The sequence below is a fragment of the Podarcis filfolensis genome (genome assembly GCF_964270895.1).
Source record: "Podarcis filfolensis genome assembly, chromosome: 1".
NCBI classification, from domain to species: Eukaryota; Metazoa; Chordata; class Lepidosauria; order Squamata; family Lacertidae; genus Podarcis; species Podarcis filfolensis.
Window position 1 is genome coordinate 62125139 of NC_139604.1, and position 23449 is coordinate 62148587.

Consider the following 23449-nt stretch of genomic DNA (forward strand, 5'->3'; position numbering starts at 1 on the left):
TCCAGTTAGATCATGAAATATAGCTGAAACAATTTGAGAAAAACAATGTCTGTCAAATTTCCCATTATCTAATCAATATTTCACTGAAATTGGGTTGGATATCTGTGTAATAGGAATAAGAATAATTTTATTATTTATATGCCGCCTCTCTGACTGGGGTGTCCCAGCAACTGTGGGCTGTTCCCAACAAGTTATTAAAAATATGTGTTTTCTTCACTTAGCTGTTAGGGAGAAAGACATGCATTATTCTTTTTTTAAAAAAAATGCATGCTTAACAAGATACACCTGACTTAAATCAGATAATTTCAGACTACTTACTAGCAAATCATATCATCACTAGGTGTAAATTAAGATATATTCTGTAGCACTAGACCTTCCATATGAAACCTTATACAACTACATTCAAATGTCAACATTGTTATAATTCATAAAAATAGTTAGGGCATTAGGAGCTTTTAGTGGCTTAATAGTCAGAGGGTGTTGTTGTTGTTTAGTCGTTTAGTCGTGTCCGACTCTTCGTGACCCCATGGACCAGAGCGCGCCAGGCACTTCTGTCTTCCACTGCCTCCCGCAGTTTAGTCAGACTCATGTTTGTAGCTTCGAAGACACTATCCAACCATCTCGTCCTCTGTCGTCCCCTTCTCCTTGTGCCCTCCATCTTTCCCAACATCAGGGTCTTTTCCAGGGAGTCTTCTCTTCTCATGAGGTGGCCGAAGTATTGGAGCCTCAGCTTCACGATCTGTCCTTCCAGTGAGCACTCAGGGCTGATTTCCTTAAGAATGGATAGGTTTGATCTTCTTGCAGTCCATGGGACTCTCAAGAGTCTCCTCCAGCACCATAATTCAAAAGCATCAATTCTTCGACGATCAGCCTTCTTTATGGTCCAGCTCTCACTTCCATACATCACTACTGGGAAAACCATAGCTTTTACTATACGGACCTTTGTTGGCAAGGTGATGTCTCTACTTTTTAAGATGCTGTCTAGGTTGGTCATTGCTTTCCTCCCAAGAAGCAGGCGTCTCTTAATTTCGTGGCTGCTGTCACCATCTGCAGTGATCATGGAACCTAAGAAAGTAAAATCTCTCACTGCCTCCATTTCTTCGCCTTCTATTTGCCAGGAGGTGATGGGACCAGTGGCCATGATCTTCGTTTTTTTGATGTTGAGCTTCAGACCATATTTTGCGCTCTCCTCTTTTACCCTCAATAAAAGGTTCTTTAATTCCTCCTCACTTTCTGCCATCAAGGTTGTGTCATCTGCATATCTGAGGTTGTTGATATTTCTTCCAGCAATCTTAATTCCGGCTAGGGATTCATCCAGCCCAGCCTTTCGCATGATGAATTCTGCATATAAGTTAAATAACCAGGGAGACAATATACAGCCTTGTCGTACTCCTTTCCCAATTTTGAACCAATCAGTTGTTCCATATCCAGTTCTAACTGTAGCTTCTTGTCCCACATAGAGATTTCTCAGGAGACAGATGAGGTGATCAGGCACTCCCATTTCTTTAAGAACTTGCCATAGTTTGCTGTGGTCAACACAGTCAAAGGCTTTTGCATAGTCAATGAAGCAGAAGTAGATGTCTTTCTGGAACTCTCTGGCTTTCTCCATAATCCAGCGCATGTTTGCAATTTGGTCTCTGGTTCCTCTGCCTCTTCTAAATCCAGCTTGCACTTCTGGGAGTTCTCGGTCCACATACTGCTTGAGCCTTCCTTGTAGAATTTTAAGCATAACCTTGCTAGCGTGTGAAATGAGTGCAATTGTGCGGTAGTTGGAGCATTCTTTAGCACTGCCCTTCTTTGGGATTGGGATGTAGACTGATCTTCTCCAATCCTCTGGCCACTGCTGAGTTTTCCAAACTTGCTGGCATATTGAGTGTAGCACCTTAACAGCATCATCTTTTAAAATTTTAAATAGTTCAGCTGGAATACCATCACTTCCACTGGCCTTGTTATTTGCAGTGCTTTCTAAGGCCCATTTGACTTCACTCTCCAGGATGTCTGGCTCAAGGTCAGCAACCCCACTACCTGGGGTGTACAAGGCATCCATTTCTTTCTGGTATAATTCCTCTGTGTATTCTTGCCACCTCTTCTTGATGTCTTCTGCTTCTGTTAGGTCCTTACCACTTTTGTCCTTTATTATGGCAATCTTTGAACGAAATGTTCCTTTCATATCTCCAATTTTCTTGAACAGATCTCTGGTTCTTCCCATTCTGTTGTTTTCCTCTATTTCTTTGCATTGCTCGTTTAAGAAGGCCTTCTTGTCTCTCCTTGCTATTTTTTGGAAATCTGCATTCAATTTCCTGTATCTTTCTCTATCTCCCTCGCATTTTGCTTGCCTTCTCTCCCCCGCTATTTGTAAGGCCTCATTGGACAGCCACTTTGCTTTCTTGCATTTCCTTTTCATTGGGATGGTTTTCGTTGCTGCCTCCTGTATAATGTTGCGAGCCTCCATCCATAGTTCTTCAGGCACTCTGTCTAGCAAATCTAAATCCTTAAACCTGTTCCTCACTTCCACTGTGTATTCATAAGGGATTTGATTTAGATTGTATCTTACCGGCCCAGTGGTTTTTCCTACTTTCTTCAGTTTAAGCTTGAATTTTGCTATAAGAAGCTGATGATCCGAGCCACAGTCAGCTCCAGGTCTTGTTTTTGCTGACTGTATTGAGCTTCTCCATCTTTGGCTGCAGAGAATATAATCAATCTGATTTCGATGCTGCCCATCTGGTGATGTCCACGTGTAGAGTCGTCTCTTGTGTTGTTGGAAAAGCGTGTTTGTGATGACCAGCTTGTTCTCTTGACAGAACTCTATTAGCCTTTGCCCTGCTTCATTTTGCTCTCCAAGGCCAAACTTGCCCGTTGTTCCTTTTATCTCTTGATTCCCTACTTTAGCATTCCAATCCCCTATAATGAGAAGAACATCCTTCTTTGGTGTCGCTTCTATAAGGTGTTGTAAGTCTTCATAGAATTGGTCAATTTCAGTTTCTTCAGCACCAGTAGTTGGTGCATAAACTTGGATTACTGTTATGTTAAAAGGTCTGCCTTGGATTCGTATCGAGATCATTCTATCATTTTTGAGATTGCATCCCAGTACAGCTTTCGCCACTCTTTTGTTGACTATGAGGGCCACTCCATTTCTTTTCCAGGTTTCTTGCCCACAGTAGTAGATATGATGGTCATCCGAACTGAATTCGCCCATTCCTGTCCATTTTAGTTCACTGATGCCCAGGATGTCAATATTTATTCTTGCCATCTCATTTTTGACCACATCCAACTTACCCAGGTTCATGGTTCTTACATTCCAGGTTCCTATGCAATATTTTTCTTTACAGCATTGGACTTTCCTTTCGCTTCCAGGCATATCCGCAACTGAACGTCCTTTCGGCTTTAGCCCAGCCGCTTCATCAGCTCTGGATCTACTTGTACTTGTCCTCCGCTCTTCCCCAGTAGCATGTTGGACGCCTTCCGACCTGAGGGGCTCATCTTCCAGCGTCATAACTTTTATATGCCTGTTGTCTTTGTCCATGGAGTTTTCTTGGCAGGGATACTGGAGTGGCTTGCCGGTTCCTCCTCCAGGTGGATCACGTTTGGTCAAAACTCTCCACTATGACCTGTTCATCTTGGGTGCCCTGCTCGGCATAGTTCATAGCTTCTCTGAGTTCTTCAAGCCCCTTCGCCACGGCAAGGCAGTGATCCATGAAGGGGAGTCAGAGGGTATCCTTAGATTAATATATTGCTATAAACCTTATGCTATCAAAGGCTTTGTTTCGGTATTCAGCATTACACACTTACATGCAAGGCACCTTTGACTCAGTTTGGGGCCTGATTCAGCAATCCTGTGGATAACATGGGAAATTTGATAACCAATTTTCCCTCAATTTGCTTCTGCTATATTTCATAGCATACTGAAGGCAAGGCTAAGAGGTAACCCAGAGAGATTATTTGATGCGGAATATGTTTTTGAGAAAGCCATTACCATATTACCCAGTGGATTTTATATCTTCATTTTAGGCTAGTGGAGAAACTCATATTCATTGCGGTCTCTGCTCAGCTTGAACACTATGTGAGCCAGCTATTTGGTTAGCATCAGGAGCTGATGGAATCCTAGCTCTCTGAGCTGACTATTCTGAATAAAGAACTTTGAAAGAAAGCCTTTGTCTTATGTGTGAACATAGGTCATATTCTGGTCAGTCACACTTCCTTCTGGCCTTTTGACATTTTGTAAGGTGGAAAAGTCTCCCATGCTAAACAGCCATCTTTTAGTGTTTGGTGTAAATATGTCCAGAGGAGATTAGAACCGAGGAGCAGATAAACACATCTGCTGCTAAGAGTTTGCCCTGGAGGATTGCCAGCAGATCAAAGCCTTGAGTTGCAACTACAACTAAACAGCTCAGCTGAAGTTAAGCAAATCTTTGTATCTATGGATAATTTTCTTGAAAACCATTCATGCTATGTTCTGTTCCTCATTGACTAATTAAAATTCAAGATATTTATCTATGTTCCACCAAGTTTTATTTTCTATGCTGAAAAGGATAAAGGGATATGCTGCTTTCAGAATTATTCTCTACCCAATCTGTGTTTTGGATCCATTATTTTAGGGCCAACCACATGTGACAGAATTTGGGTTCTGTTGAGTAGCTAGTGGCAGGATTAACCATTTCTTGCACTACACATTCTTTAGGGAGCTAAGGCCATTCTGAGGTGTTCAAGTGCTCTGTTATGACTAAATTAAGTCCAATGTTGACATGATCTAGCTTGGCAGAAGTTTACCCTCTCCTACACTTCTCACACTAGGATCCCAGTCTAGAGCAGGGACCGCTCTCCTCTCATGGACTGCTTATCAGAAAAATACTCTTCAGTTAATAGCCTGCATTGTGACTAACCTCATACGTAGTTGGCCCCGAATGTCTCCTCATTTCTCTCCTCTGTTCTGTCATTGCTTGTGTTCAACACCTATTTACCTTTCTTCCTTCCAGTGGCGGAGCTTCGTGCTCCGGCACTGGGGGGTGGAGAGCAGGCAGGGGCGGGGCGAGGCTAGCACACGTCTTGGGGGCATGGCGTGCCACCCACAGTGGCCTGGCGCACTGCCTGTAGGGGCGTGGCGCCCAGCACGACGGCACCCTACCGGGATCGTGCTGTCGGAGGCGGCACACTCCTCCCCGCACTCCTTTTCCTCTGCCACTGCTTCCTTCCTCCACTACTTTTTTCTCTTTTTCCTCTGTCGTGCTGTTCCAGGGTGCCCTACCATTCGATGACGATAACTTGCGGCAGCTGCTAGAGAAAGTGAAACGTGGTGTGTTCCATATGCCACATTTCATCCCGCCAGATTGTCAAAATCTCTTGCGGGGGATGATTGAAGTGGATGCCTCGAAACGGCTGACGGTAAGAAGGCATTCACTGTAGATCTCGTGACTTCTGCTTTCCACTCATCACCCCCACTTCTAAAAGTTGTGCGTTTTTATTTAATGTCAGAGCTCTGCACAAACATAAAATTTCATACTGTGGCCACTGATGCTTGGGATGCTGCTGTTGAAATGAGGGTTGGGATGGGATAGGTCTCACAGGGTGGCCATCAAATAGAACATCCTTTTGTTGTACTTTACAAAGGTAAACTGATGGATGTGATAGCAGGAGCTCTAGTGATGGTGCAAGTAAACCAATAATGAGCTGGGTCTCGTGTTGTTGCAGTTTGGGCTCAGCTTGCAAACAGATTGCAGAGTTTGCCATTATATGTTTGCCATTACAAAGCCTCCATTTATGAATTTTGGCACCACTGGTATTTGGACCCAGACTTTGTTGCTTGCATATGTCTAGATTTTCTCTCCTGTGTTTTCTGAGAAGTTTCACCTTGGTCCTTTTTGCAGAGGAACTGTGTCAGTGTTGCATGGGAACAGTTTGTGTGTATACTATGCTAATATTGTAAGTTTAAATAATTTTGAAAAGCAGGACTTCTAATATAATTTGTGACATTTCTTGCATTTTGGTACCAGCAACATATACGGTATATAGGAGCCAGCAATGATTTAGTACATAATATTGAGCCCACAGATTCCTTCTGCATGGGAGTATGTATGAAAAAATGTAAATCTGAAACTCCTCTCAGAACTTCATTCTGTTAAAATATTTATAAATCACAACTTGGATCATTGTTTGACTCTTCCACAGAAGACAGCATTCTGTTAGGTCAATCTACATTAAATGAAATGATGATTTAATGACGTGAGCCCCACACCCTCCCAGACACACATCTGCTAGAGGTGGAAACAAAACCCTCACCTCATTGCATAGTAATTGCCTATCTTTCAGTTCCACTTATTATCATTCTAGGTTGCATGCAGCTTAGTGAGCAACTCATAATATCCTAGATCCATCACAATCTAGGTGTTGCTGAGTTTCAGAGTTCCCTCTGATTTCCCACCTTACTCCAATACACAGATATTTTGTGTGTATGCTTGTGTTTCAAAGAGCAGTGTGTGTGTGTGTTTTGCAAAAAGTCTTGCAACCTGTTGTGCATTCATTTACAACCATTAATTTACATCAACTACTGTCAATTTTCAGTGCTCCATTGTCATTATTGATTCTTGGGTCATTACAAAGCCTGCTATCTAACTGAGGGCTTATCCACACTTACCTTTCCTCTGTTCTTTCCAGGCATGGTCTGCTATTTAAAGCATCCTCTTTTTCCTTTTCCTCTGGAGCTATCCCCATGAAAGTGCACTCTTTACAGCTCGATTGGAGCAAATGGCAATCTGTTGAAAACCCGAATTGATGCTTGTTCCAATTTAGCTTTAAAGAACAAGTTTTCCCAAGGAAAGCTTAGGGCAACAAAGTGTACAAGTGCAGACCTGTGCCTGGAAAGAATGGGGCAAAAAGTAAGTGTGGGTAAGCCCTGTAGTAATTCAGAGTATTTGCCTTCCACGGTGACTGATCACAAGCTCTGTGCGACTTGAGAAGTTGCGTATGCTTTTATTTTCATCTCTAATGTGAAGATGAACAATTTTGGGGTCTTCCCAAAAAAGCTGCAGAACTATATTCCTTGTTCCCTCCTCTAATATTAAAACCGGAACTTCCACTGTGGGTTTGCCTATAGAGCTTGTTTTGATAATGCATAATGGGGCCATGTGATATAGCAGGGGTAGCCAGCATTCCACCCTGCAGAAGTTGGACTCCCATAACCCTCAATCAGCATGGCCGATAGTATTGGATTTTGGAAGCTGTAATTTGACAAAATCTGGGCTACACTTCCTCTGATATATGGAAATGGGATTTTTAAAGCTTCTTTCCAAAATGGCATTAAACGTAGCAAGCACTAGTTAGAACAGAGAGGAAAACCTCTTGGGGAAGCCTGTTAAATGCCTTTGTCACTTAAACACATTTAAATACCATGTTTTAAATGAAGGTAGAAGGAGTGAGATTAACTCCCACTGTGGATCACCTTCTCTAGCTCTGCAGAGCAAAAAGCCTACAGTCTACTCCTTGTCAAAACCAATTGCCCTCCTGTAACCCTTCCTTGTCACTTTAAAGTAGATGAAAAGTATCAAAGCATTAATTAATTACACCGTCTTTTTTAAAAAAGAAAAATAAAAGGCAGTGGACATGTTGGCAGCAGCAAGCAAGGAATGTATGATATCATCATAATATTTCAATGCAATTAAATTGGAATAAGAATAGAGACTGATTTTATAGCACATATTCCATATCCCCAAGTAGAAAACCTGAAAATGGTTTCTGAGTGAGATTTTTAGAAACTAGCACTACGGCTGCATTTTTAAGGCTAGTTTCTGACCAAGTCCTCTTTAGCCCTACAACGTTTAGCTTGAAGTGGCAAGAGCAAAAGAAACACAACAGACTTCCATTTGATATCCTTATATGAAGGGTCAAATTGTCTCAGTCTTGGCTGCAGCCATGACCTTGCAGGCTCTTCGGACTTGGGAAATACTGAAAATGCTCTGGCTTGGAAACTGTCACCTTAGCAATTGTAATGTATCTTCAGAATTGATCCAAGAAGGCATTGGCCTTGCAATGGACAGAGAAGGCAGTTCCCACCTCAGCAAATGGAGCCCAGAAATGCTGGCTCCCCTCTCCCCATAACCTTTGTGTGTGCCAGCATGAGAGAAAGAAGAGTGTGCCAGTGTCAGGTGTCTCTCTGTGTTAGATGTGTCATGTGACTTATGTGTGTTAAAGGAGTGTGATTGTTTGTTTATCTGGCCCTGCCCTCCTTAGCTGCCCTTCCTTCTTCCTCACTAGCTCCAATGCATGATAGCTGCAACTGTAGGAAGGCTTCAGAATGAAGCCAACATGGACATGCGTTAGCCTTTTCATCTGTACCAAGGGCCACCAACATTTTTTTGGACCAGAGGACACATTCTGATTTTTGAGAGAGTGCTGGGGGTGCTCATCACAAAATGACTGCCATTGGGGGGTGGGAATGGCATAACACAAAATTAGAGGGAGCACCGTCATGGTGAAGCTCTTTCCATTATTGGATTTCCATACAAGAAAAGGCTTTACCTGTTGAATATCTGTCTAGAAACTAAGGCAGAAGTAGCAAATGTGCATTAAGGGGGAAGGGGAAACAGCAGCTCTTTACAACCCTAGAGATTACTTTTTACCTAAGATCCATTTGCACTAACTGTTTAATTGGGCTGGTGGGCTATACTGGTTTCTGAACACACAAAAGGGCTACTTGACTCGTGTGGCTTAGGGCTGCATGGGCCTATGCTACTGATTGGTAAAGTGCTTGGGAGAGGGGAGGGGAGGTAGGCTGAATTTTTCAAACCAGAGACTTGGAATGCGGCTGGCTGTTCCATTACTCTAGAGGCGACCACTGTAAGACTGTGGGAAGCCCACACCCCTGGTCCTAGGGGATCCGTAAGTGGGTGTTGGAAGCAGAGAGAAAGAATTAGGGTGGGTTCCCCAAGGCTACTAACCAGCCTTACAGGATGAGCGCTGTAGCTGGGGACCACCCTACCATTACAGATACCTTACTCTCCCTAACACTAAACATCTAGCTTTGTCAAGGTGAGCTAGTTTGGAGCAGCAAGTCTAACATTTCCCTTTACTATGGAAAATAGAGGAAACTTAAGATTTTCTTACCCACTTTCAACTTTTACTGTTCAGAATTCTGTTCCTTGTGCTTTTGATTTTGGTAAACCCCTGTCACAGTCACACCAAATAAGCTGCCTCATTAAAACAAAAAAGAAGTCTGTCTGGAGTGTTCCAATATGATTGTTATATAATGTACAGAAGCCCCTGATTCCCCTGCTTCTCTCGGCCTCAAAGCAGTCTTCCCTCAGCCTGTTGTGTTCCTTCACGTAGCCATGCACGTGTTTTGGCTCTCCAGTTCTCATTAGTCTGGAAATGAAGTGGAAAGTAATGAGAGCAGGACAGCTGCCTCAGTTCTTCCCAGCCAGTTTTAATGGGCCTCTGATCCCTTGCTTCAGCCAATGGGGTTTCTAAGTCGTTCCAGTTCTCTGCCCTTCTCTAGGTCACACATAGTTTCAGCCCCTATGCACAGTGCACACTTGTGAGCTCAGCAGTTTGATTTGAGGCACATTCACTTGGAATCGTCATCCAGCAAACGGTCTCTCTAGCCAGCTGTTAGTTTGAATAGCACTGGATGAGGCAGAGCAAGAATTATGTGTCTATGGCCTTCATGATTAAAAGTCATTTTGCATATCTGTCTGGTTGATTTTGATGCTGCAAGAAAACGTCCAGCATGTGACTTCTGCACATGGTCTACAACTCCTGCTGCATTTCTATTTAGCACAGTTTGTTTAGAATTGAAGACTTTAGCCACAGTATTTCAGTCCTTGGACGCACTGGGTTCTTATTCGGTCTTCACCTCTGTGTCTTTAATAAAGCCCCAAATCTCATTCAAGTTCTGGCATATCTTTCCCTTCCTCAGCCTTCAGTGGACAGAGGTAGAAGGGCAAGAAAGATTACACCATGATGCAGAGCAATAGGCCAGAACTATGTTGTGCACCCTTGAAGAGAACAGGAACTTGATGTGGGGGATGGAGTCAGGCAAGCTACCAGCCTTCTTGGTGTGACATGTAACGTGATGTCTCCAAATGATGCCAATTTTTGAAAAATTGGTTCCTGTAACCTAGATGATTTGACTGAGAAATGTTTGGTGCTGAGGTTCTAAGCTTGTCACTTAAAAACATTTCCCCCCTTTGCATGCAATCCAGACCAATTTCTGGTAGTAAGCTTTGTCCTGCAGCTATTTTCACCTGTAATATGTTGCAGCTTGAGGATGAGGGGCAGCTGGCACAGGTGTGTATAAAAAGAATGATTAGTGTAGTCACAGCATCCTGCCATAGGAATTGAGACAGGGACTCTTCTGTAGAGATAACACCTCTGTGCTCTGATGTTGACCAAATTGCAATGCTCAATAGCATAACGTATGTACCTGTTATTTTGAGTTTACTCATTTCTTTTGTTTACTCTTTTCTTGTAGCTAGAACACATTCAGAAGCACATATGGTATATGTAAGTAACTTTTTGTTGATATTTGGAAAGACATATTAAAGTCACTGCTTTTCAGGGAAGCTAGAGAATTGTACATAGCTTCTGCACCATGTCTGCATTGTGGGCAACCATGAGCTCAGCAGAAAAAAATAGAGGCCCACCATTGTCCATGCTCACTGATTAGATTAGTACTGTTAGAGATTCCTGTGCACGCTACACTATTTTGGATATACCTGAATACAATCCATCACAAGATCCCTTTTTTAAATCACAGGGGAAATATATGGGTTTCTTTCCGGCATTCATGGGTGCTCAAAACATATCTGAAGCATCCCTAACCTAGATGGTTAAGTCCAGTCAAATTTGACTATGGGATGTGGTGCTCATCTCGCTTCAGGCCAAGGGAGCCAGCATTTGTCCGCAGACAGTTTTCCGAGTCATGTGGCCAGTATGACTAAACTGCTTCTGGTGCAACAGGACACCGTGACGAGTGCCAGAGCACGTGGAAACACTGTTTACCTGCAAACAAAAGTCTTTCCCAGTCAGACCCATGCTGCCTATACCTGAAAAATGAGCTTTATTTTTATTACATCTGTATCTGTTAGTGTGAATGTGTGTGTACCTGCTGTTGCCATGACTGATAGCAGTGGCAACATTCAGGAGATAAAACGGGTCAGCTAGACTGAAATGTTATGACACATCAAGTACAGGAATGACAGCTAACGGCTGAACAAGACATTGCACTTGGGTTCCATTCGTAATATAGCTAGTGAATTCTGCTTCATAGAGTACTTACAAATAAGATTTTGTTTTGTATTAAATTAAAGTGGCAGTATGCTAAAAATAGAAATTCCTTAAAACAGGTTGGTAACTGTGATTCTTGAATGCACATTCCTGGGGATCTTCATTGCTCATAGTAAATATTTTACCTAGATGCTTGCTCAATCTGTGCTGCTAAAAATCCATGTCTTGCAACTATCCTTCATAGCTTAACCCACAGTTGCATATTTACTTGAAAATGCATTTACTGGAATGAATGGGGCTTATTTCCATGTATGAAGTTACTATTCAGTGGATCTGCAAGGTATTCGTGGTATTAATATCCTTTTAAATTTTGAAGATAGAGGAAGTCTGTTCTTAGGAAGACAGGTGGCTTTTCATAGCCTTGTTATTAAAATGCTACCATGTTTTATTTTTTCCTCTATTTCCTTTTCTGCAGAGGGGGTAAGAATGAGCCAGAACCAGAACAACCAATTCCTCGAAAGGTGCAGATTCGCTCTCTCCCTTCCTTGGAGGACATTGATCCTGATGTTTTAGAGAGCATGCACTCGTTAGGTTGCTTTCGTGACAGAAATAAACTCTTACAGGACCTGCTAACAGAAGAGTAAGCATTCAGTGTTTGCTTAACATAGGCTTGATGGGTATATGGGAACAGTCACCCAAAACCATGGAAGGCATGATTTATTTAGCTATTACAGGTTTCTGTTAAAAGGCAAACTTTGCTACATGCAGCATTTCTTTTCCCCGAAGCAGCCATGGAAGATCTTCTTTTCTACTCATTTGTTAAATAGGGTCTGTGGCATAATGTTACCCTGGTGCATGGGCCATGTATGTTAAGATGAGCCAATAATAATTTTTCAGCAGATTGAGATGTAAAAGAACTTCCTTGTGTTAAATCCGACTTGCCACCCACCCAGTTCAGTGTTATATCTATCATCTATCTATCTATCTATCTATCTATCTATCTATCTATCATCTATCTATCATCTATCTATCTCAAGAGGAATCTCTTGAGGGTTACTAGGAGCTGATGCAATTCTGGCAGATACTGCTACAACTACTACCAGTAGTAGTAATAATAATACTCAGCATCAGTATACTGCTTGGACTATTGTCATGCACTCTACATGGGGCTACCTTCGAAGGTGACCCGGGAACTACAAATAATCCAGAATGCGGCAGCTAGACTGGTGACTAGGAGTGGCTGCTGAGACTATATAACACTGGTCCTGAAAGACCTACATGGCTCCCAGTATGTTTCCAAGCACAATTCAAAGTGTTGGTGCTGACCTTTAAAGCCCTAAATGGCCTTGGTCCTGTATACCTGAAGGAGTGTCTCCATCCCCATCGTTCAGCCCGGACACTGAGATCCAGCTCTGAGGGCCTTCTGGCGGTTCCCTCACTATGAGAAGTGAGATTACAGGGAACCAGGCAGAGGGCCTTCTCCGTAGTGGTGCCTGTCTTGTGGAACACCCTCCCATCAGATGTCAAGGAAATAAACAACTATCTGACTTTTAGAAGGCATCTGAAAGCAGCCCTGTTTAGGGAAGTTTTTAATGTTTGATCTTTTATCATGTTTTTCGTATTCTGTTGGGAGCTGCCCAGAGTGGCTGGGGTATAAATAATAAAGTATTATTATTATTATTATTATTATTATTATTATTATTATTATTTGTACAAAGTGCTTCATATGCATTATTTAGTTGTAGTACAACAATCCTGTAGGGTAGCTCAGTATAATTATCTCCCATCTTGCAAGTGGTGGGAAGTGAGGGGCTGAAGCTGACAAACAGTGATCTAAGGCCACCTAGTGAGTTCACAGCAGAAGCAAGATTCAAATGAGGGCCTTATTGATTCATAGCTCAGCCTCTTATTTATTTATTTGGACTATTTTTTACCTTGGCTACTAACCAAAGTTATTGAGACAGCTCCTGATATTTTTTAAAATACAGTAAAATAGACAAGAGTTGCCACCTGCATAATCACAGAAAAGCATATATAAACTTCCTCTGGCTCGGGAATGGCTGCCAGAGCAGCTGAATGTTCTGTCCATCACAAGTCAAGGGTTCCTCACAGGCCAGGGACGCTGCTGCCTCTCATAGCTTCTGGCTCTGGTGGCAGAGGCAGAACACACTTGGGGACCAAAGTTGTAAGAAGCCCCCATGATTGCTCTACCAGTGGCCTGATGCAATCCTTTTAAAGCTGTACCACTTCAGATACAGAGGGGAGGGTTATATGCTTGAATACTCCTCCATGTAAAAACCAAACCAAAATGTGTCCCTGCACATGGAAATGTGTCTTCCTTAACTGCTTCTTTTCCATATGAAGAGAGTGTTTTACATGGAGCAAAACATTTATTTATTTATAAATGTATTCATATCCCTCATATTCTGTCCCCCAAAAGATTCAGTTACTAAGTTCCACCTCCATTGTCGAGGGCAGTATAAATTTCAGCTTCAGGGAATCACAAGTCAGTGGAGTGCTGTTGCGCACTGGTTCTGCACATGGACTTCCCATGGACATCTGGTTGGTCACTGTCAGAACAGGTTGCTGGGCTAGATGGACCTTTGGTCTGATCCAGCAGGGCTCTTTTAATATTCTTATGACCTGAGAGCATCGTATTAAAACTGTCAACTATAAAAACAATTCAGAAGGTAATAGTTCTGTTTCAAGGAGTAGCTATTCATGCAGGTAAGTCCATTCAATAATGTCTGCACCAGCTCTTTCTTCCATCATTTAAGATATCATAAATGAAGTTAATATTCTGCAGAAAGCTGGAAAATTTGATTGGATGATGATGATGTATTGTTGTTTTTCCAGAGAAAACCAAGAGAAAATGATTTATTTTCTTCTCCTTGATCGGAAAGAGAGATATCCTAGTCATGAGGATGAGGACCTTCCTCCTAGAAATGAAATAGGTATACCTGGAAACAAATCTCTGTCTCTAGAGTGGGTCCCTCTTTTGGTGTTGCTCTCACTGGAGGGACTGGCCACATCTTATCAAGTGTTATAGCATATTACATAATATTCAGTCTATTTGAGAAGCTCCTTGCACTTTCAGAAAGTCTCGTATAGATACAGACCTACCTGCACCTGAAAGGCTTTAAAATTAACTTCAGTAGAGGTGACCTCATCTCAGTTTATGCATCTCCTTGCATGGCTAGAGTTTCCCCTACCACTGAAATAAAAGCTGGTGTGGGTGGGAGCTCCATGTGTGCATCAGACTGAACTTGGAGCTTCATACTGAAGCCACAGTCAGCAGTCCTTGATCACTTCACTTGAAACATGTTCTTAGCTATGTATGCACAGAAAGCAGAAAGGAAGCATTTCCAGTGAATCCAGTGGATTTAAATAATGTGGATGGAGCATACTTGCTCTCTTACTATATCTCACATAATGCTTATAGAAAAATATGTGAGAGTCTTTTCTGATGTGCTGTTTCTGACTTCTTAAGGTATACTCCCTAGACAATGAATTATACATATAGGGGAGTTTCTTAAAGTATGTTCCATAGACAACAAATTGATTTGGCTAAATGCTTTGGCACAAAAGATCATTCTGCTACTTATTATTTAAGTGGTTGAATTTTGACTTCCTGCGCAGACAAGTGCAATTTTATGCCTCAGTTGTGCATCTGAGGTAGGCTTTCCTCCTTCTCTTTGCATACCACAGATGTATCATAACATTCGTTTCATGCACTAATGCAAACTATTGTCTGGATTTTTCTGTGCAGGAATAAAAATGTCTTCCCTGAATGTGTTAACATTATCTCTGAGCTGCATATATCTGTGTGATGTGTCATCATATTTTATAATTCATGTGCATTATTATTCAAGTGTTAGTTGTGCTTTCTTTCCCAAGGGAAGCATGGTGGATAAGTTTAGCTCTTTGCTCCTAGCAATATCTCTGGGAATGCAGAGCAAGGTTTAATTGAGAGCAATCATGCTTCTGATGAATATCTCATCATTAGCCATTAACTGTGGCCTCAAACAAAGAGATGAGAGGAAAGGATCAGGGAAGTAGTGATGGTGTAATAATAGTTGCTTGGAGATGTTACTTACTTCAAAGATGCATGCCATGCAGAATAAGTGTTCATCTGTCTAGGTGCACATGGGCAAGTTTGAGAAACCTTAGAGCAATAGTTTAGGCTTTGGAATTCTAGCTGATGCTAAATGAATGATTCAACTCTGGTAGTCTGTTGTTCTTTTCTTTTCTTAACTTTCCTCTTTTTGATCCTGTGCATGTGTGTGGTTCCCTTCTCTCAGAAGTATGTTTTCTTCCTCTCTATTGAATCAAAATTTCTCCTGCAATGTAGTCTGACATTATTCCACAGTTGCACAAAGCACACAGATATCTCTATATACAGGCCACTGCAGATTTATGAGAATAGAAAGCAGCATTTCTTCTTTTTAAAACTTTGCTCTAGCAACCCTACTGTCAAGAACAAACTCATCAGCACACATGCAAGAATGCTTATTTGTTTCCATTCTGCCTGGCTGTAACATTGTTTTGGTTCCTTGGGGAAGAGGGATGATGATATGAATGGTCACATAAATCAAGACGTGAGGGTATAAAATATGGTATAGTTGAAAACCGCTGTTTTGTCAGAGGGCAGTAGTTTCTTCAGTGCAAAACAAGAGTTTTAACACATGCAACATATTGAAAAGGCAAGTTGTTGGAGAACTGGGGCAGAACACTGTTGGACCATTCCTGAGTGTTGCATAGGCTAAAAGTGGCAGATTCCTATACAGTATCCTCCAGTAAATGTCAGACTCCATGTTTGCTATTTTTTTATTACAAGACCCATTGGCAGTAAATGTTAGTTTAATACTGCAAGCTTAGGCTCTATCTTGCTTGCCCTTCTAAGATGCCTTCATTTAACTTTTAAGTAGCTGCTTACAGGCAAATATAAAACCTTCTTACCTAAAATATCTCTACATCTGGAATATTGTAGTCTCCATTTCAGTGACTGCTGCTATTTGTCTGGAATATTGTAATCTCCATTTCAGTGACTGCCACACTGGCCTGGTTAGCACGTAAAGCTAAACCAGAGATAAAAATTAACTATGGCTTAATGCAAGTGAGCAGCAAGCTTGCTTTGTTCATCTCCCACTTCTGCTGTGCTACTGGGAAGCAAGCCAGGGTCTGGCTTACTATGATGCCTGAACCAGGACTCATTGCTTCCTCCTCCTACAGTCAATAAGCCAAGAGCAAACCATGGTTTCTGAGCATGGTTTGTTTGGAGAGAAATAAATCACAAGCCTGGGTTCAGACTTAAACAGACTCTGGTTTGTTCCAAGCAGCAAGGCAAGAGCAGTGTGGAGGAGTGAAGTGAGCATTCTTGTCATTCCAGCTTACCCACCTTAAACCGTAATTTATTTTAACGGTGTTCTAACCTTATGTGCAAGTGGGAGAAGTTTGTTTTTCATTTCAGCCTCCAGATAATCACAGCTCTGTTTTTACTTGTTTACTTACATTTGTTGAAGATCATTTTTGAAAAGCTGTTGAGAGATACTCATGGTTTCCATTCTGAATGGAAACTCATAGTTGAGAGATATTCATGGAGCGAAGAGGGGTTTTTCATATGTGATATTGTACAGAGGAGTCTTAATGTTTCAGTTTTCCACTGGGGCCCCCTATTTTTGCAGTTTAGAAAATATGGTGTGGGTATTTCCTGGGAAGCAAAGTATTTTGAGCCGGGGACATCTGAGGTGTCTTCAGCCATGCTGACTGCATTATCTCTGCATAAAGACCCCCCCAGAAAGCGTGTGGACTCTCCAATGCTGAACAGACATGGGAAGCGGAGGCCAGAAAGGAAGTCAATGGAGGTCCTGAGTGTGACAGATGGAGGATCCCCGGTTCCAGCTCGCAGAGCGATTGAAATGGCACAGCATGGACAGAGGTAGGTGGTCCCCAAAGCCAACAGTCAGGAAGTCTGTGCCATCAGAGTTTCAGAAGGCATCTCAGCTGGCACCATTATGTTTATCCAGGTGAAGGAGCATCAGTCTAGGTTTTCTCACAGTAGCCTGTGCAGAAATCTGTAAGGAAGATTACTTAATTACTTAATTACTCTAGTTACTGTTGCTTTTTAAAAAAATTATATGTATACTTTTTTACTCCTTTGCATCCAGCATTTCAGAGCAGTGCGGGGGGTGGGGGTGGGAATAATTACCAATAGAAGCTTGCATAGGCTAAAGATAAACATCTTAGCTAAATAAAAAGTGTCACCATAGCCTCTGGTCTCATTCAAAAATGTGTGCATGTTTCTTACGTGAAAATCAATTATCTCCGATCTCTGTCTGAAGAAACATGGCAGCCATGGTGTTGCAGTGAGCAGCAGATGGCCATAAATAAATAAAGGAGTTCCCAGAAGGCACAAGCTCAGTGAACTTCTTTGGGGTCTTCTGGTTATATTTTGAATGGGACTGAAAGTCTAAAGGTTGAAGAGATGAAAGGAAATCCCCATGTGTGTTAAAACTATATAGAAATGTACTAAAGAACTCTGTGCATCTAGCTTAATTTAATTTTTTCCAACACAGACCTGTGCCTCAGTTGTTAGCAGTTATCCTCCCCAACTTTAGCTGATGTCCAGTCGCCAAGTAGAAAACACAAGAGGGCCTGTAGTCCAGTGCAGTTAAACCTCTAGTGTGTGCAAAGAGCAATTTGCCAAGACTAACCAAATTTGATTGCTGGGGGTACATAGCTGTGCACTGTACAGTTTTTGGTCTGAGATATGCAGCAACAGGATGCCTGAAAAGTAAGTAGTGAAATGGTAATTTGGTAAATGTATCCTGATGTAGTGGTTGAGGCCAATTGGATCAGAGATGACAGGCTAAGAAGCAAGTGTAAGCATGATGAGGCTAAACTGCTACAATAATGAGCTATCACCATTGATTACATAGGCTCCCTTGTCTCAACTCTAAAAGTCCATTTTGGGTGCTGAGAATTTTGCTTACCTAACAATGAAGCTCTTCAGGAACAGAATGATGGAGACAGCTTGTGATAATATCAGAAACTCACCTGCAGACAGTTACCATGCTGTTTTGCATTCCAGTTGTTTACATCAGGCACTTGTCTGGGTAGAATTTGCTAGGACTAGCCAACTGAGAAAGAAAACCCAAATTAGGAAGAATGTCATTTCCTGATTCTAAGATCTTGCCTTAATCCTGATACAGCAAAGTAGCTTGCACAATTCCTGTTATCTCTCACCTTGGGATGGCAGTTGCATAGCAGATTCTCAGGAAAGTGCAAATATTACACAGCTTTGTCTCTCACCAAATGAGAGTGTGTGCTTTTATTTATTTGAATGTTGGCAGGGGATGGGGAGCATGAACACTGCTTTAGTAGAAACTGATAAACTGACAGAAGTCCAGAGAATTTTTTCTGAAGTGATGCTTTTATACAAAAGGTTGTGCCACACAGCAAAGGATGTGTCCAGATTTTTGTGAGTCAGAATGCATGCCAAACACAACATCTGCGCTTTTGCTCATATAGTTGATTGCTAGGCCATAGCTGCTAAAGGAAGGTACCAATGTGTGATTGTGAACAGGGAAATGGAACAGACATAGAATGAATTATTATTTTTTTACTGTACTTTGGTAAATCAGATGAGCCACCTCATCTTCAGATTGCAAAGGCATACAGCATAGACTACTGGCAGTGTACTTATTCAGAACATGGACTGTTCATTAACAACAAAGGTGTTTGGAGATGGTGACCATCTGACAGGAAGACTGTCAGTACCATCAGTAATAAAACCCAAGTACATCCAACCAAGAGGCAAACTTTGTAAGGCTTTCAGCATAGTATTATGCTCCAAGTAGCATTTGAAAGGTAATTTTTGTTAGAGTTCCATCTGACCTTAAGAACAACATTCTCAAGGTGTATGTTCACTATAGACATAAGTGGTCCAGCACTAATTTCCTTTCCTAAGACAGTTTGGAAATTGTGGTTCTAACAGGATTTATAGCAGATAATTCTCAGCATCCTTACCTAGGAGCCTTTGATGTGTCAATACACTGCAGGTGGTGGTACAAAACCCAAGGTTTGTGGAACAAAACCACACAAAATCTTGGCATAGGTTTTGGGGGGAAATAAGAGTTGGGGTTCATAGTTAATGCAGCTGAAAGGACAAATATTAATGGTCTTTGGAAAGAACCTCTATCCTTTCTTTGACATATTTGTGAAGAATATTTAATATCATGCGAAACCTGCCAAGGGGTGGGATGAGGGAGCTATGTACCAGCATAACTCTACCTTCAGTTGCTTTCTGTCTGTCTGTGCTTGGAATGTTTTGTTGCCATGCATTGTCTTCCTGGCTGCCTGAGACTCAAAAGTGCACAGGTATCTGTTGTGCTGGTTTGACTGGCCTATTGTAATTCTTCTAGTTGCCAACCCTAATGTACTGTAAGGAAAAAGTGTTACTTAGCTTCTTCAGTGCTTTACATTTTTTTTCCAGTGTATCTGACTCTTTATATATTCCTTGCCTCTTCCCTCCCTGTTCACTATTACTGAGGGAAGAGATAAAATGCAGTGTTGAATATCCCAAAACCTACTTGGTTTTCAATACTTCTCTACTGAAAATCCTGCTTCCTCCATTTGCTGTTTTGGTTACTGTAAACATCATTTCTTTTTATTCTTTGTATTCTGGGGACTTTAGTACATTGTTCTTCATCATATTTAAACTCAGCCTTTCATCTCCCCCAAGATACATCAATGCCATAGCAGCTGCCACGTTCATGGTGCATTTTCCTGCAACAGGTTCTTTTTTTCTCCCTCCAAAGATGGGTGTCATAGGCTTTTAGGTTTCTCTTAAAGCAAACAGAATGAATTACAAGGAGCAGATTAAGAACTGGAAGGGGAGCTGGGAGAGTTGGTTCCATCAACAAACTGGTGTCCTTTTTCTTGTGGGTACTTTACACTGATTATCTGGAATGACAACTTTCATTTGGGTCTGGTATACTCCAGATCAACTGTCCATAGGCCAGACCTGTCTTTTAGGCCTTTGTTTGCAGCTGAGGCCATGGGGGGAGGGGGAGGGGGGACTTGTGGGAACAAGGTACGTATAGCAGAGGCCATTTTGAACCACTTAACTGAATCTGCATTCTTCAGACCATGTTTAATATTGGTGGCCTCAGCTGAATTCTGACATGTCTCACAAATCTCTGTGAGGAATATGATTCTACTTTGGGTCAGCATTTCCTCATCGGCTAACTTGGGTTTGGGGAAGGCATGTGCAAGAAGTTTTAGAGACATGGTTTGTATAAAATGAATCTTGCCTCATGCCACCATGACCAACTTGAGAGTTGTGGTTTGAGCTTGCATCATCAAATTCAGTATCAAAATCTCCCCACTTGCTTCATTGGTGTAGTATAAGCCAAATCTAAGTTGAGTACACCCATAAATTTGGTACCTTTCCGGGGCAAGACACCCAATTGGTAAAGGAACACAGTTCTGATCCCTGTTCCAGAGCATTTCTGCAAAATGGGTGGGGTAACTTTGGGTGGGTGGGTGTCAGGGACTGCGTCAGGCAAATCTCATATGAATGTCCACATTAGTAACTCTGTTTTCTCACTTTGTTCCTGCCATAGTAAAACAATGTTCAGTAAAAGCCTGGATATCTGTGACGCCAATCCCAAATTCAACAAAGAAGAAAGGTATAAACACCAACAATCTGTTCCTCTCCTTTACCTCACTGCTATTCCTTAAAGATGCAGTACTTACCTTCTTCACTGGGGAAAATTTTGCTTGCACTTGAGAGAAAGAGACCCAGTTTTGGGTGGACCAATAGCTAGTTTTCTCCACATCAGCACACTATTCCAGCCTTCCCCAGCCTGGCACCTTCCAGATGCTGGACTATCCCTGACTACTGACCATGCTGACAAGGGATGATGGGAGTTGTAGTCCAATAGTATCTGGAGGGCACTGGGTTGGGGTTGCACTAGTGTGTTCTGTGACCATGAGTCAGTAACTAATTTACAGGAGAGCTACAGTGAGGAAGGAACAGGTGGTGACAAGCCAGGGTTCCTCCATCTCCCAAAGTCCCTGGGATGAAGCCACCTCTTCCTCCATATACCTTTCTTGCCTCTATGCTGGCAAATGGAGGAAGGCAATGGTACTCCTGGGGAAGCCAAATTTGGTATTGGTAAACCATTTAACCAGCAGTAGAAGGGCCCCCGATCCTTAAGCAAACTACATAAAATATGTTAGCTATTATTATTATTATTAATAATCTTGAACTTTGAAGATTAGGCTGACTTTCCTTGCCCTCCTCAGCCATGACAGTTCAGTTGCCAAAAGGTGCTGCGCTCTGCCATAAGAGATAGGAGCAAGATTGTTAATGGGAAAGCGGGCTTAATAATTGTGCAGTGCTGCCTTTGGCATCTGAAGGGGGTTGTTATCCAAAACATCTGGAGGGCACCAGGTTGGCTAAGACTGGTGTAGCAGATGGAGTTTCCAAAGGTGCAGCTTTTCTCATCTCTGCATGACAAAATGCACCAGCCAAAACTCTGTGTTGGTGTTGTTTTGGTGCAGCTGTTGAAGGCATTGTTGCTACTTTTGAGTTGTTTCATTTTTAAAGCCTTTAACAGTGATAAAAATGAGGCATAAAAGTAATAACACTGTGTAATATTTCCTGTCTTGTTAACATTGACAAAGGCAGCACCCAGTTCATTCACTTGAAAAATAGAATCTACTCTTTTCTAACCATCTGGACAATTATTCATTGCTCTAGAACATTAACTAGGTTTTGAACCATTTAAGTCCTTTCCTTTCGAACATAGACAGCAGATAGTGTCCAAATCCCACTGAGATAGATGAGAGTTTTCTAGTAGTGGATTGTACCCCTAGTTTATCACCTAGGAACCTTTTGCGACTACACTCATATAATCTGTAAGGAAGCATGACATATACTTAAGTATGTGGAGTCTCACTGTAGTTACACACGGGCAAAGAAAAATATTATGCATGTACTCAAAGGCACATTGGTCTACACCCAACCTGCAGACTGTGGGAAAGAAGTCCTAGCCACTGCATTATGAATAACACTTGAGTATTCAAACTGCTCCATATACATTGTCTTGTGATCATTACAGTTGGCCTATTAGTAAACTCACTATATCCATTTTTGTAGTTTGGGAGCTAAGAGCAGAAGAGAGTTATTATTTATATATACAATTATATCCCACCTTTCCTCATATGTGGTTCTTCCCTATTTAATCCTCATAATTCCCTATGAGTTAAATTAGACTGAGAGACTGGCTTCCCAATTTAGTGAAAATTTGAACCCAGGGCTTCCAGGTTCTAGTCCAACACTCTACCCACCCCACACCCACTGGCTCTGATCTGACTAGTGAGTACATTGCAGGGGCAAGATTTGAACTGGTTGCTTCCTACTGTTATCCACATTTTTGTTTATCGACTGTTGTCCCGCTGCTTTTCCCCTGGGGAAAACCACTCTTTAGCGCTGAATAAGAGCAAACAGCTATTGTTGTTTGTTCTAATTTAGAGCTAAAGAGCGGGTTTTTCCTGGGAAAGAAGCAGAGCAGGGGGGAAACTGCTTGGACCTGTGCTTTCTAAGCATGGGCAAGTGGAATTGTGGATGAGCCCTCAGTCGCTTAGCCACTGCACTGCGCTTGAGCTAGTATTCATAATATTGAAAATGGGCTCTTGGACTGAGCTTTTGCGAACCTTGGCTCAAATTAAGCCTAGAAACTGCTTTTGTAGGCCAAGAAAGTCCACTAAATAAACTTTTTAAAGGACCTGCAGGTTTCTCATTTAGAAGCTGCAGATAGAGGGAACTCTGCCTGTCAGCAGATGGATGGTCTGATTCTGGCGCAGCATACAAGGCACTCATTTTTATGAGGGCCTGCAGGAAGAGAGCATTGCAGCCAAGCTGCCAGGAACTCATAAAAAGTTCACAAGCTGGGGAAAAATAATGAGCTGCTGTCTTGTGCAGTGCTCGTCAGGGAGTCCCCAAGCTCTGTTGCGGGAGCCAGAGCCTTGATACAAATCTCAGCCTGGAGTGACGGTTGTGGGATGGAGTTCTGAAAACCTAACCACATCTTGTTAGCCCTGTCAAAGTTCTTGCCAGGTAGATCAGGACGATAGCCCTGCCTTGGCCATTTCCCCCTTCCTTATCACTACAGTGGCTTTTGATGCATTTCCCTTAAGAAAAAAAAACTGTTTTACTAGATCTTCC

General features: G+C 42.0%; 1 protein-coding gene across 18 annotated transcripts in view; it reads left to right on the forward strand.

The window, feature by feature from the left end:
• The window catches only part of BRSK2 (BR serine/threonine kinase 2), a 405249-nt gene that overhangs the window by 324986 nt on the left and 56814 nt on the right, over positions 1–23449 (forward strand). For 10 of the 18 annotated variants that reach the window (XM_083587309.1, XM_083587321.1, XM_083587325.1 and 7 more), the window contains exons 8-13: positions 5233–5379; positions 10460–10491; positions 11690–11854; positions 14071–14168; positions 17002–17152; positions 20841–20906. In XM_083587309.1, the coding sequence (XP_083443435.1) occupies positions 5233–5379; positions 10460–10491; positions 11690–11854; positions 14071–14168; positions 17002–17152; positions 20841–20906 (659 nt within the window). The remainder of the gene's footprint in view (positions 1–5232; positions 5380–10459; positions 10492–11689; positions 11855–14070; positions 14169–17001; positions 17153–20840; positions 20907–23449) is intronic. The other 8 variants (XM_083587315.1, XM_083587323.1, XM_083587311.1 and 5 more) reach the window with 1 other exon arrangement.